We start from the raw sequence: 14,929 nt of genomic DNA, 5'->3' as shown, positions 1-14,929 counted from the left end.
CCCGCCGTGACATGCTGCCTCGCTACAGACCCTAAAGCCACAGAGCCAATGACCCGCCAGGAACCGAAACCTCCACCAGTGTGAGCCAAAATAAACTTTTTGCTTAGCTGATGATCCCAGGCATTTGTTACAGTACTTTACAGCTGACTAATGCAGGGAAGGGTGATTCTATTATTGGACTCTTCCTCCCTGGTCTTCATCAGAGAAACTGGAGGAAGGATATGTCTGATCAGGTAGGAGGTCAAGGACAGGGGTGTGAAGCCAGCTCACTCTCCAGATGCATCGAGAACACATCAGATCACCTCCAATGCCTACTTCCAGCCTACAGTGCCTCCCTGTGCCGCAGAGTCCCCTGACTCTGCTTGGTGCCCAGCCTTGAGGGTCCCCTCTTGACCTTCTCTGCAGGACGACTCTTTTTTTTTTTTTTTTTTTTTTTTAATTTGTAAACAATAGAGTTTTATACAAATATAAAGTTGTGCACCTTCCAAGCTATCACTCCAACAAAGACATTTATTCAACTAAAACAAAACATCTTTAAAAACATTTTAACAATGTACAAACACACTCACAACATAATCTGCTGATTAAAAGACTCCAACAAAGTTTCCAGAACATACTACAGAATTTACAGATGCCTACGATAATTTGTGGATTGGTTTAGTTTACAGTTACATATATTGCCTTGAGAAATATTATTAATACAAATGTAAGATTTACAATATCCCCATTATAGCAAGAAAAAAATAGATTCATAAAATAAAATGTCTTTAGGCATTTACTATGCCAAGTATTTAAATGATTATTCTTACTATGACATAGAATAATATTTATTTAGTAATAAAAGATTTTATTAATCCAAAGACCACTGAAGAGTTTCCAGGAATTTCCAAAATAAAATCTGGCTATCCTTTCTATGAAATAAATAGAATAGCAGCAATCCCTGGGTATCCTTTAAACATAAACTATAAAGATTCCATTTATTAATGAGGCCTTCAGTAAGTATAAAAAGAAAATTTTAGAAACTAGTTAACACTACCAGCCTGAACTTGGTTTCACTTGTGCATGTCTAAGGTAAGCAATTCAACATGAAGTATATATTAAAAATTAACAATATTTTCTAACTTTTCTAACTCATACACAAGCTAAGTGCTTACTCTTAACCATGGAATCAACTTACTTCTGAAAATAACCTACAGAAATAGTATGTAAACAAATGTACCTCTGAGATAGACTAAGAATATCCTGTTCTATGGATCAAATTGCAAACATCTCTAACATTATGTAAATGAACACATTAATTTGGGATATACTGATACATTACTATGCATACATATGTTCACCATAAAATAAATTCTGACAATGTTTCTAGTGATACCATACTTCCCAGTCTCAACTAGTAGAAAAAGAAAATAAAAATTTTGTTTAGAAAAAGTTTTCATAGTAACTTTGTGAGTGAAAACAAACAAAAACAAAACAAACAAAAGAACCAATGATCCTCTTTGCAACCGGACTGAGCTATAAACAGTTCATAATCAAGAATCTCTTCGGCCATTCCCCAATATCACAGGATGCATAAGCTTTCTCTTTATTCAAGAAGTCTGATCATCTCCGGTGTTTTGTTTTAAAAACTGCTTTCCAAGATACGAGGTAGCCATGCTGGTTAAATTCTTCCGGCTGCCCACTTTGCACCTGATGTAACCATACAGGTTGGCACCCTGTAACACCACACCCATGATAACAACAGCCAACCACTTTACTCTGAAGGAGAAGAGAGCACTAAAGGCAAATATCACCCACAGCACTGGACAGGCAATCAGTCCTAACCAAAAGATTCTTGATTCAGCCTCTGCAACAGTTCTACTCTACTGAGGAGATGCCTTCCTGGACTCAAACACCCAATGACTCTTTCCATCCTCATCAATATGATTCCACCATCGAAGGCCAACCATCAGTCTACCTGTGACATTCTTTACTGCCCAAAAGTCACATGACAACAACAAGATAATTGTCACCATACAGGCAATAAAGCTGCTACTGAGCAATTCACAGAGAAGATAGACTATAATGGCACTGACTCGGAAGAACAAATGGAAAAATGATGCCACTGGATGTCAGATTTTTTATTTTCTTGGTCTATTAGTTGTCTCTTCTTCTGCATCAAACAATGAAACATCTTCAGTGTCATCATTGCTGTCCTGAGACAACATGGCGACCCTGCGCCAACCCCCTGCAGGACGACTCTTGAGTCCCTTCTTTAGTCCCCCTGAGGACCCACAGTCACCTACCTGTCACTGAGTCTTCGAATCACCTTGTCTTTCACCTTGGCTGGTGGGTTTTTTCCTTCTGTGTTCCAGACTCTGAGATGCATAGTATGTGGATTTGGATTTCAGGGGCCCACAGCCACATTTTCAGTGGGTAGACAGACAGACAGAGCCGAGCAAGCACAAGAGGGTGCAGGCTCCATGGTGGCTTGTGGAGGGCCCGGGAGGTTTCGAGCTTAGAGGATACTGCTTAGCAGGCCCGAGAAGAGGTGAGAGAGGATATGGGAGGGAGGGTCCGACTCCAGCAGCCACCACCTGGGGTAGCTCCTGCTCTGCTGTGTGACTCAGTAATGACCTTGAATACGCAGCAGGTAACCCTTTCCCTGGTTGTCCCTTAGGACCCCCTCTGAGGAGCTGGCTCCTGCAGCTGCTCAGGGGACATAGGGGACCGATCCCTTTCCTGTGCAATAAAGGGCAAAAGGCGGGAAAAGCTTTTGGCCAAGGAGGCAAATAGAATTACCATGGGTCCCGAAGGGATTCTATCAATTTGTAGCTCTTATTACAGTGTAATGCTATTTCCTTAAAAGTTTGCAGGCACATTTAATGAATTCATAAAACTCCCAACTGCAAGACCGCCTGGAGAGAAGGGAGGGGACAGCTCTGAAGTTTCACATGTGACCTGAGCTCCTGGGGTCACAGAAAGCATGTGTGGGGCTGGAGGCCGGTGACAGAGGTGCCAGAGGCTCCCCTGGGAGTCCCCCCAACCTCGGAAGCAGACGCCCCAGCACTGCTGAAGGCCTGTGGGAAGTGTCCACCCTCCCTGGGGCGGTGCCCCCTTCTTTCCCTGATGCCTACATCCCGCCTGAGCCTTGGGCCCCAAGGGTTCTGGTCAGGTGGCCATTAATAAGGTTGCCTCCATTCCAGCTCCAAGTCCCACACCCAAGAAAGAGCCAGGCCGGCCATGTCCCAAAGGACGAGATGAGGCCACATGGGGGCCTAGAAAGGAATCCATCTTCTGAGCTACATACATCAGGGTTCAATCTTGACTCTGGCTGGGCACGGTGGCACACACCTGTAATCCCAGGGGCTCAGGAGGCTGAGGCAGGAGGATTGCAAGTTGGAGGCCAGTCTCAGCCACTCAGCAAGGTCCTGAGCAACTCAGTGAGACCCTGTCTCTAAATAAAATATAAAAGGGCTGGGGATGTGGCTCAGGGGTTAAGCACCCCTGGGTTCAATCCCCTGTACCAAAAAAAAAAAAAAAAAAACCTCAACTTTTCTTGGAGCTAAATTACATTTCATATCTGAGCCTCGGTTTCCTTATATGCCCAATGGAAATAACCCAACATGGCAGGCTGTTTGAGATGGCATATTACATAATCGTAACTATTTAGAATGGAGTGTTTCTTCTTTGCCAGATAGTGTTCCAACTCCATTACATCATACCATTCTTATTCCTACCTTACAGATGGGAAAACAAGACACAGATTTTTTTGTTTTTTGTTTTTTTTAAGTAATCGATAGAAGATTACAAGGAGCTGGGTGTGGTGGCACACGCCTGGAATCCCAGTGGCTTCAGAGACTGAGGCAGAAGGATCACAAGTTCAAAGTCGGCCTCAGCAACGTTCACCGGGCCCTAAACAATTTAGCAAGATCCTGTCTCAAAATAAAATAAATAGATAAATAAAGCCAGTGGTGCACATCTATAATCCCAGGGGCTTGGGAGGTTGAGGCAGGAGGATCACAAGTTCAAAGTCAGCCTCGCCAACTTAGCAAGGTTGTAAGCAATTTAGCAAGACCCTGTCTCTAAATGAAAAATAAAAAGGGTTGGGGGTGGGGCTCAGTAGTTAAGCACCCCTGGGTTCAATCTCTAGTACCAAAAAAAAAAGAAAAAGGAAAAACCCAAACAAACAAACAAATAAAAAATCAAGGGACATACAGCCAGGATTGAAGGATTGATATTGATATGCAGGCTCTCTGACCCTATTATAATTATTACTTTTTTTTTTTTTTTTTTGGGTACCGGGGATTGAACCCATGAGCGCTTAACCACTGAGTCACATCCCCAGCCCTTTTTATTTTTTATTTTGAGACAAGGTCTCGCTGAGTTGCTTAGGGCCTTGCTAAGTTGCTGAGGCTGACCTCGAACTTGCGATCCTCATACCTCAGCCTCCCCAGCTGCTGGGATTACCAATGGAGCCTTTATATTCAATCACTCGTTTTCCTGCCTCTCTTAACAAGGAGTGGCTGATACACTGGAGGAGCCATTCGCTGACTTAATCTGTCACTCGATGATTTCCTGAGTACCCATCTGTGTCAGGCCCTATAGTAGGTTCGAGAAATTCAACGGTGCAGAGAACAGACACATCCCTCTTCTCTGAAGCTTCCCAGTCCATCTGTGTGTTTGGGACCAACCAAAAACAAATGAATCAGCATCAGAGTTGGACAGTGATCTCTCTATAGCAGGGGAAAATGGTGGGGGCAGCAGCTGTTGAGGAAGCTGACGTCTGAGCTGAAACCCCGGTCAAGAGCAGGGCAGGAGCAGGGGCCCCCAACCCCTTCAGGCTGCCCTCTCTGCTCTATGGCCCCAGCTCGCCTTAAGCGGAGCTAGGGGCTACCTGCGCGCCTGGACTCTGAGCTCGGATGTCCAGGCCTGGACCTGCTCTGAGTGCTTATTAGAGGACGGTACTCAGAAGAGGCTTCCTTGACACAGACCAGACGTCCAGCCTCCTCCACCCGAGCCTGGGTCTGCGTTCACCTTACGGATCTGTGCGCATGCCTGTGGCTGTGTTCAGGGACGGAGAATGGGAAGAAATGGGATCAGGCTGAACACACCGTGCCCTTTGCCACCTCGGCCTGCCCTTGCCGGGAGTTCTGTGGCCCATCTGGCTTTGCTGACCCAACGTCTCCCTTCTCAGCTGAACCCTTGGCCATCACTGTTCCCTGCCTCTCCCGCCCCCAGCAGCCCCACTCCGGGAAGCTGTGACCAGGGGGTGATTTTTTTGTGTGTGGCACAGCCCCAAGGGAAGCTGCTGGGGTACAGAGAATCCTGGCTGTCCCTGGGCTGTTCCTCAAACCAAGCAGCCATCCGCTCGGCTGAATCCTCAAATCCAGGGCTAAAGCTGAAGCTTAAAAGTCTGAAAGGCAAAAAAAAAAAAAAAAAGAAATTGGGTCCAAGGAAGCTGATCCTGACTTTCTGCTTGAGCCCCTGATGCCTTCCAGCTGATTCGTTCCAGCTGGAGGCTTTGTCTCGCAAGGAGAACTTCCTGGATTTCGGGACCCCAGTGCAGGGCTCTGGAACAATGGCCCCGGTAGCTTCATTATCTCGGCTTGCTTTCTTCCATTCTTTGGTGGATACAAGCACACGGTCACACTGATGCTCTGCACAACATACCCGGATGCAGATGCTACACACACACACACACACACACACACACACACACACACACACACACGGTCACACTGATGCTCTGCACAACATACCCGGATGCAGATGCTACACACACACACACACACACACACACACACACACACACACACACACCCCTGCTGACAGTCAGGTCCAGGCAGGAACCACACACACACACACACACACACACACACACACACACACCCCCTGCTGACAGTCAGGTCCAGGCAGGAACCACACACACACACACACACACACACACACACACACACACACACCCCCTGCTGACAGTCAGGTCCAGGCAGGAACAGATGGCTGTTCCAATGGGGAAGCTGCAGAGGCCTGAACAAAGGGTCTGTTTACAAAGGTGTGGGCGGGGCTGGCTTTGCAGGGAAGGCTTTGCTCTGCTGCTTTAAAGCAGCCATTCTGTGTCCTTTGCCAGGCCCTGGATGAAGGGTGGGTGGGTGGGTGACTGAGGGGCCAAGGCTGCTGTGGCTTTGTCCTGAGAACAGGACCCTTTCTGCACAGGTGTTCTCCCAGCTCAGCACAATGCTCTTGAAGCCACCAGAGAGGTGTCACCCCATGCCAAGCAGAAAGAGGGGCAGGGCCTCAATCCTTGGGGGACTCTGATGGTCGCCAGGAGCACACCACGTGGGAAGCGTGCAGGCAGGCAGATCTCAAACAAGGAAGAAGAGGGGCCTGCTTAGGAGTCCCCTGGTAAATTTCTGCAGTAAACCTTCCCCAGTGTAGGCCAGGAGTGTTACACCAACAGATGTTCCTTCCTGTGGGAACAGGAGGCTGGGAAAGAAGGTTCCGCCAACCAGGCCTGGGACAGTGAAGATGGAGATCTGGGATCTCCCCAGGTTGGGAGCTCAGTCCTCAGGATCTGCGCCTTTTGGCCAGCTGCATTTTTTTTAATATATATTTTTAGTTGTAGATGGACCCCATACCTTTATTTTATTTATTTTTATGTGGCGCTGAGACAGGAACCCTCACACGTGCTAGGCAAGCGTTCTATCACTGAGCCACAACCCTAGCCCGGCCAGTTGTATTTTTGGGAAAGGTCCCGTTGTCAACCAAACTCTAGGGTTGCTCCAAAGACTCTTTTCTACCTTGGGATCAGAGCTTTCCAAAACACAGCTGGACCAGATCCTTTTCTGCCCCAGAAATTGTTAGGTCGGAAATTAGGCGACTGTAGGGGGCAAAGCTGAGCAGCTAGAACAAAGACCAGCCCACCAAAGGTGACCAGAAAGTTCGCAGCAAGGTGGATGGGAAGTTCCACTGACCCGTCACACCCACCTGTCACTCAACAGGACCCCCTCCCATCCCAGTCTATAAAAACCCTGGGCAGCCAGGGCCACGTGCGATTTTCTCCGGGTCCCTATACCTCCGGGGGTCTGGGAATTTCGCCCGAGAACCAAATTCCAATAAAGCTTGCTCTGGCCACTTTCTGTCCCATTTTATTTGGCTGCTAACTGTGCCTGCCGAGCCGCCGAGACCCGCCCAAGCTTACAGAAATCGAGATTCATCCACTGCCCACCTCAGTGGTCAAACTTCACAAATCGGCTGGGTGTGGTGGCACACGCCTCTAGTTCAGCAGCTCAGGAGGCTGAGACAGGAGAATCACAAGTTCAAAGCCAATCTCAGCAACTTAGCGAGGTCCTGAGCAACTCAGTGAGACGCTGTCTCTAAAGAAACTACAAAAAAGGGCCGGGAATGGGGCTCAGTAGTTAAGTGCCCCTGGGTTCAATCCCTGGTACCAAAACAAACAAACGGAAAAAAAAAAAAAAAAAAAAACACTTTGCAAATGGCTTTCCAGTCCTCCACCCAGGTGGTCCATTCAAACTTTCTAGAATTTTCCCTACCAAACCTCATCCTCCCAGCCCTCTGGGCCCTGTCTCTTTCTTTGCCGTGTCCTCCTGTGCTTTTTACCTCTTAGACTACCATTCTCTAACCCATGGGTTCTTGGTAATGGTCCAGGGAGAATTTGGGAAAGTTTGTTTAGACCATTTTGAAGGCTGGCCCAAACACTTTAGCAGAAACCATCTAATCCAACTCAAAAGCACCCATGACCCAGACGAAGCTTTTATTGATGATTATGTGGAGATGCTAGAGATGGCTCCATCACACATCACAGAGCAAAATCTATCTATGCGCCACTACTAACACGAAAACAGAGGTTTGGTTTTTGTCCTCAGTTCTAGGAACAGAGCTCCTAAAACCTGAAAATTTCCTGAATAATACGAGTTTATTTTATTAGTAAACCCCTTTTTGGCTCATTCTGAGTCTGTACTAAGGAAGAGACTCAGGGTGGAGTCCCCAGATAGTGTCAGGGTGGGGGGTGGTCAGCAGAAGGTCAAACACAGAATCAGAGTGTTGGGAACTTTCAATTCAAACCCCAGTCTCCAGGGATGAGCGGAGGGGCTAGAGATGGAGCTCAATGAAAACTCTTGAGTTTAGCATGGTGGTGCACGCCTGTAATCCCAGCAATTAGGGAGGCTGAGGCAGGAGGATCACAAGTTGGAGGCCAGCCTCAGTAATTTAGCAAGACCCTAAGCAACTAAGGGAGACCCTGTCTCTAAATAAAATATAAAAAGGGCTGGGATGTGGCTCAGTGGCTAAGTGTCCCGGAATTCAATCTCCAGTACCAAACGAACAAACTAAAACCTCCAACAAACACGTAAACAAGATTCACGGAGCTGGAACGTTGGCAGACCCATCTTCCTTGATTCCCTAGGGGACAGGGCTCCTGCCTTGGGACCCTTCTAGACCTTGATCTATATACCTCTTTTTCTGGCTGTTCGACTATCACAGTAAGTATAGCACTTAGATGTGAGTTCTGTTAAGTTGTTCTAGTAAATTATGGAACCCAAGCGGGAGTTCTGGAAACTTCTAAACTGGTAGTCAAATGGACAGAAGTGTGGGCAGAGGCTGGATACCCCATTTGTGTCTGGGTTAAAAAATGAGGGGCAATTCTGTGTGACTAAGGTCTGCACTAGTTCGGGGAGTTTTGTGTCAGAACTGAACTGATTCCAGGACACCTAGTTGGTGTTAGAGAATCAGAGAATTGACTGGAAATGAGAAAGCAACATTTGTTCAGTGACAGGGAGAAACATACCTGTTGCCAGGTGTGGTGGTGCATGCCTGTAGTCCTAGCAGCTCAGGAGGCTGAGTCAGGAGGATCACGAGTTCAAAGCCAGCCTCGCAACTTAGTCATCCCAGTTACAGGAGGCTGAGGCAGGAGGATTGCCAATTCAAGGCCAGACCATTTTAGCGAGACCCTGTCCCAAAATAAAAAATAAAAAGGGCTGGAGATGTGGCTCGGTGGTGAAGAGCCCCTGGGTTCAATCCCTAGTATTAAAAATTTAAAATAGAAAACAAAAAGAAAATTGAAAACATGCATTTTTGGTGTCAGGAGTTAACTACTGTCACTGTACACATCTCTCTTTTCAAATTTTCTCTTTCTACCAAGTTTCTGTCTTTTCTTTTTCCTTCACTCCAAATCCCACTCGTCCAACCAAGCGGGCTCTTCCCTTATTCCCCATCCCCACACTCAAAAATTCACCCAGTCAGGTGCAGTGGTGCACGCCTGTCATCCCAGCAGCTCGGGAGGCTGAGGCAGGAGGATCGCAAGTTGGAGGCCAGCCTCAGCAACAGTGAGGCCCTAAGCAACTCAGCGAGACCCTGTCTCTACATAAAATAGAAAAAAAGGGCTGGGGACGTGGCTCGGTGGCTAAGCACCCCTGGGTTCAATCCCTGATACCAAAGGAAAAAAAAAAATACAATAAGGGATCAATGAGGTGCTCATTCATCAGTCATACAGGATGCTTCTAGTGCTTTCTATTAGTTAATTTCTTCTTTCCTTCTACTTAGGGCACAAAGCACTTCACAGCTGCTGCAGTCAAGTGGAGCCATGATGTCAGCCCTGGCCAGTGGAATGTGACTCGGACATAAGGGGTCCCTGCAGAAGGGAAATCTGGTGTTCAGTTCTCCAGTCTCCCCACCTTGGACTTGACCAGAAGCCACTGCTGATTTGCCAGAGGCCATGTGTTCCAGATGGTGCATGCAGCACGGTGGAGCCTGTCAGTCCGGATCCCTGGGCCCCCTCTGTCCTGTGGTATCACCTCCCTGGGTTCAGTCCCCAGTACTGGCAGAGAAAGAGAAAGAAAAACGAAACCCAAGACATGCATTTTGGTGTCAGAACACACCACTGCAGTGAGAAGCAAAACACTAAGGCATTCACCTTCCTCAAGTATTTTTTAAAATATTTTTATTAGTTGTTGATGAGCCTTTATTTATTTATTTGTATGCGGTGTTGAGAATCGAACCCAGTGCCTCACATGTGGGAGGCAAGTGCGTACCCCGGAGCCACAGCCCCAGTGCCCCCAAATATTTCATCAATACTTTTACTGAAGTGCACTTTACATATAATAAAATGCACAGGTGTCAAGTGTACAGCTTGATAACGACAATGGAGATCTCGCGTAGCCATTACCCCAACCTCGTGACACATGCTCCAGTCATTAGCCTGTTAATTTCCAGCCCCCTTCCCAGGCAACAGCATCTTAGAGTTTTCCAGGTGCAAATCATGTACCTTTTGGTTTTTTTTTTTTTTGCACTAGGGATTGAACCCAGGGGTGCTTAACCACAGAGCTACATCTCCTCCCCTTTTTTACATTTTATTTAAAGCAACTCTCCTTGAGTTGCTTAGAGCCTCACTAAGTTGCTGAGGCTGGCCTCCGGCTTATGATCCTCCTGCCTCAGCCTCCTGAGCCACGGGGACGACAGATGTGCGGCACTGTATCTGGACAGATTTGCCCCTTCTCTAGTTAATTTATTCCAAGGTGTTCTATGCTTTTGGAGGCTAATGCAAAGGGAGTTGTTTTCTTAGTTTCACTTTTTGATTGTTCATTGCTAGTGTATAGAAATGGAACTGATTTTTACATACTGATCTATTACCCTGCAATCTCGCAGCACTGGCTTATAGCTGTAATAATTTATTTGAGAGAGAGAGAGAGAGAGAGAGAGAGAGAGTGTGTGTGTGTGTGTGTGTGTACCCCTTAATGGATGAGATTATGTCATCGGCAATTAGAGACAGTTTTAATTCTTCCCTTCCAATCTGGATGACTTGCATTTCATTTTCTTGCCTAATTAATCTAAGACCTTCAGCACAATGTTGTCTAAAGGTGGCAAAAGCAGACGTCCTGTTGCGGATCTCCCTTCACCCCCGTTGCTGGGGATCAAATCCAGGGCCTCAGGCTTGCTAGGCAAGCGCCGACCACTGAGCTCGCCACCGTTCTCCATCTGCGGCGCAAAGCTTCCTTTCGGCTCTTGAGATGGACCAACAAATCACTTGTCCAGGGCGCCAGCGCTTCGGCGTCCCCCTGTCTGCTTCTGAAGATCCCAATTTAAGACAAGCCGTCTCACGGAACCCCCTCCAGAGCACCCGTCAGAGCGGCCGCAGTGTTATTTCCAAGCACTGTCGTTCAATAGTCGGAAGAGCTCTCCCTGAACGAGTTCCCTAAGTGCCCAGCACTCATTAGGCACGCCATGCGGTGTCAGCAAGACTCTCACATCTGTCAGAAAACTGAGCCTACACCTCGCCCGAGGGCGCAGATCTCAGAGGCAGAGCTGGGCCCCACTCCCACCTCACAGCACGCTGGCTCTTCCCGCGCTGTGCCCTTCCGCGCCCTCCCTCCTCCGTCCTGGCCAGAGCTGGGTCACAGGGTCACTTCAGCTGCAAGGGAAAAGGCAGCCTGACGTTCCCTCAGTACTCAGTTTTATTTCCCTTCTACTTTTAATTCTGAAAAATTGCAAGCCCACAAAAACAGTGAAATGACAATATAGTGGCCACTATGTGCATTCCATTTAAGAGTTACCTGTTAACATTCTTCTTTTGGTCCCTGGGATTGAACCCACTCAGGGTCACTTACCCACTGAGCCCCACCCCCAGCCCTTTTTCTATTTTATGTAGAGACAGGGTCTCACTGAGTTGCTTTGGGCCTCACTAAGTGGCTGAGGCTGGCCTCCAACCTGCAATCCTCCTGCCTCAGCCTCCCGAGCTGCTGGGCTGACAGGTGTCCACCCAGCTAACATTCTTTTGAGTCATTCCAGTGAAAGTTACCGACATTATGACACCTCACTTCTAAATATTTCAGCATGCCTCTCACAACACAATCCCTTCCTGGAGCCTCCAGTTCTTGGGCTTTCAGTCGATGTAAGAACATTCAGAAGGATTCTGAAATTCAAGGAATTGGTCATAGATCAGTGGCACGAGCATCATTCAAATCCCCATCCTACTTTGGATTCAGTATGTCACATTCCCTGCATCTGAGTGCTCCTCAGTTTTCTCATCTGTGAAATGGGAATCCAGATCTATTTTTGTCCTGAGACTTTCTATGCTGCTGCACTTTGTGCGTGTGTGTGTGCATGCCAGGGATTGATCATAAAGGCAATTAAACTCTGGCTACATCAATAGCCCTTTTTTATTTTTTTATTTAGAGATAAGGTCTCACTGAGTTGCTTAGGGCCTCACTACGTGGCTGAGGCTGGCCTCTAACTTGCGATCCTCCTGCCTCAGCCTCCTTAGCTGCTTGGATTACAGGAGTGCACCATCACGTGTGACACTATGCTGCTGTACTTTTAACCACTACTGGAAGACTTTCAGGATTCCAAAACTCCCCAAAGATTTTTTGCAGTGGGGGTGAGGCACATAGTGTCCTGGTCACCATCGGCTGACTTGTGTTCAGTGCATTAATTACTTCATCATTTGACCCCAAAGTAAAATCCAGTTCTTTCCTCAATTTTTACAACCCTCTTTTACAGTCATAGAAGCCAGCGAGGTACTCAGGAGACTGAAAATATTTGAAGCATGTGGTGAAGACTGGCAGTGTCCGACCTGGCCTCAAGACCTCTCCCAAGGTCACACCTCTTAAAAGGATTCACCACCAGCCAATAGTGCTTCACTGGGGACCAAATCTTCAACACATGGGACTTTATGGGAGATGTACGATGCAAATTATGGGAGACAGTTTGTTGCTAGAAATGAATAAAAGGAGGAGCTTTGGGGAAAAAAAAAATCACAAATATGTGGAAATTAGGCAACACAATAGGCCAAAGAAGAAATTAAAAAGCAAATGAAGCCAGGCTTGGTGGCGCACACCTGTTATTCCAGTAGCTCGGGAGGCTGAGGCAGGAGGATCCCAAGTTGGAGGCCAGCCTCAGCCACTTAGTGAGGCCCAAAGCAATTCAGTGAGATCCTGTCTCTAATTAAAATATAAAAAGGGCTGGGGAGGTGGCTCAGTGGTTCAGTGCCCCTGGGTTCACTCCCCAGTACCAAAAGAGAAGGGGAAAAAAAGTAAATTAGAATGCATCTTGAGAGAAACAAATATGGAATTTGATATGAAAACTTAAGGGATGCAGCAAAAGTATTTTTAAGAGAGAAGTTTCTACCCACAAATAACTATATTAAGAAAAAAAAAAAAATCTCAAATGAAAAACCTAGCTTTACACCTCAAGGAACAGGAAAAAGAACGAGCCAGGCGAGGTGGCCCGCGCCTGTATCCCAATAGCCTCTCCAATTCAAGGAGACCTCCTTGCAGTAATTTCTCTTATGTCTTTATGGTGCAGATTTCTGCTTGTCAGTTTCTTTACGTGCTTGCTCGAGCTTTGACGAGTTTTCTGCATTACACTGCTAACCCGGACGGCATGGCACCGTCCTACTGGTCGCGGTAGTCCCCTGGGATGGGTTAGAGGCTCAGTGCGTGGCCTGGCGCTGAGTGCCTCTCGGTGCATGTTGATTGACAGACGCCATGAACCATCAGAAGTTCGCCCTAGAGGAGCCCCTCAGCCTCCTTGGCTCTAAGTGAAGGGTGAACTTTCCAAAGGCGGGCGCTCCCCAGCCCGCCATCCAAACTCTCCCGCCCTCGGCCCGGGGGGCAAACGCGTTTTCCACAGCTCCCACGACCACGCCCCACGCCCCGCCGCCCTCCCGCTTACCGTAGGGCGGGCCTCTGAGTGGAAGACTACAACCCCCACAAGGCACCGCGAGCCCGCGTCTCCTGATTGGCTGGGCCGCCGGCAGTGGCCAATAGGACGTGGTTTTGTTGGTTTGTGCCGCGGCAGCGCGAGTCCTGGAAAGCGTCGGCGCAGCGCGCGCAGAGCGCGGCGTCTGCCCGGTTGCTCTGGAGCCGACTCTCGTGGTTGCCGGTTCGCGGTTCTGTCAGCCTCCTGCCAATGGGGAGCACGGAGAGCTGCGAGAGCCGCAGGGTGTCTTTCGGCATGGACGAGGAGGAGCGGGTCCGGGTGCTGCAGGGCATCCGGGTGAGCGGCGCCGCCACGGCCGGGGCGGGCGTGTAGGGCGCCTGAGGACGCGGAGGCCGCCAGCCTGGCCTGGGGGGCGGTGTGGGGCGGCGAGGGCGGCCGAGCCTCACTCGTGGAGCCCTCCCACCGCGAGCGGGGGTCGTGAGGCTCGGAAGGTGCCCGGGTCTCACGTCCAGGAAGAGGCTCCGCCGGGACACGAACCTGGGGAGCAGCCTTCAAAAGCCTCACGACGCGGGTTTTAAGGGAAGAGTGGAGAACGGGACAGGCGGAGAGGCCGCCGGTCACGAGTTAAGTCCGGGGGCCACGCTTCCGGCTCCGGTGGGATTTTTGCACTTGCCTCGATTGGTTCCGCGCCCTCCTGGCCCCTGCGCTGGCCCGGCCCGCAGGTGCGCGCGGCTTCTCATGTGTCCAGGGGCTGCTTGGGGTCCCTGAACGGCTGCAGCCCCACCCTGATTGGGGGCTCTCCTCTTCCACCCTTGCCCGACAGCCTTCTCCCCACGGCAGGGGCAGGCAGCCAGAGAAGCGCACTCAGAATTGTAGGCCAAGGGGCTGGGGCTGAGCGCTTGCTTAGCATGTGTGAGGCACTGGGTTGGAGTCTCAGCACCGCATATAAATAAAGGTCCTCAACAACTAAAAAAAAAAAAAAAAATTTTTTTTTTTTTTTTTTTTAAATTGTAGGTCAACCTGGGTGCGGTGGCGCACGCCTGTAACCCCCCAGCGGCTTGGAGGCTGAGGCAGGAGGATCAGAAGTTTGAGGGCCAGCCTCAAGCAATTTTGTGAGACCCTGGCTCTTAAAAAAAAAAAAAAAAAAAAAAAAGGAATTGTAGTCGGTTCATAGCCATTTACCCTTGCTTAGAAATTGCCAGTGGATTCCTAGAGCACTGAAGACAAATGCTTTACTTGGGTTTACAAAGGTGCCCGGTGCCTGCTGACCTGTCTG

The 14,929-nt window shown here is 48.7% G+C and overlaps 1 protein-coding gene and 1 pseudogene across 2 annotated transcripts in view; one reads left to right on the top strand and one right to left on the bottom strand.

Moving 5' to 3' along the window:
• Positions 1-494: 494 nt before the first annotated feature.
• Positions 495-2,221, bottom strand: LOC306650244 (Golgi apparatus membrane protein TVP23 homolog B-like; annotated as a pseudogene). Its single transcript has one exon. The product of its transcript is annotated as a Golgi apparatus membrane protein TVP23 homolog B-like (transcript).
• An 11,563-nt stretch (positions 2,222-13,784) lies between these two features.
• CHCHD6 (coiled-coil-helix-coiled-coil-helix domain containing 6) overlaps positions 13,785-14,929 on the top strand; it is a 224,644-nt gene continuing 223,499 nt past the window's right edge. The window contains exon 1 of the mRNA XM_079122145.1: positions 13,785-13,989. Coding sequence (XP_078978271.1) covers positions 13,903-13,989 — 87 coding nt within the window. The 5' untranslated portion in view covers positions 13,785-13,902. The remainder of the gene's footprint in view (positions 13,990-14,929) is intronic.

Source organism: Sciurus vulgaris (assembly GCF_902686455.1).
Source record: "Sciurus vulgaris genome assembly, chromosome: 19".
Lineage (NCBI taxonomy): Eukaryota > Metazoa > Chordata > Mammalia > Rodentia > Sciuridae > Sciurus > Sciurus vulgaris.
The sequence above is the reverse complement of the archived record's forward strand: the minus strand, read 5'-3'. Positions and strand labels throughout refer to the sequence as shown.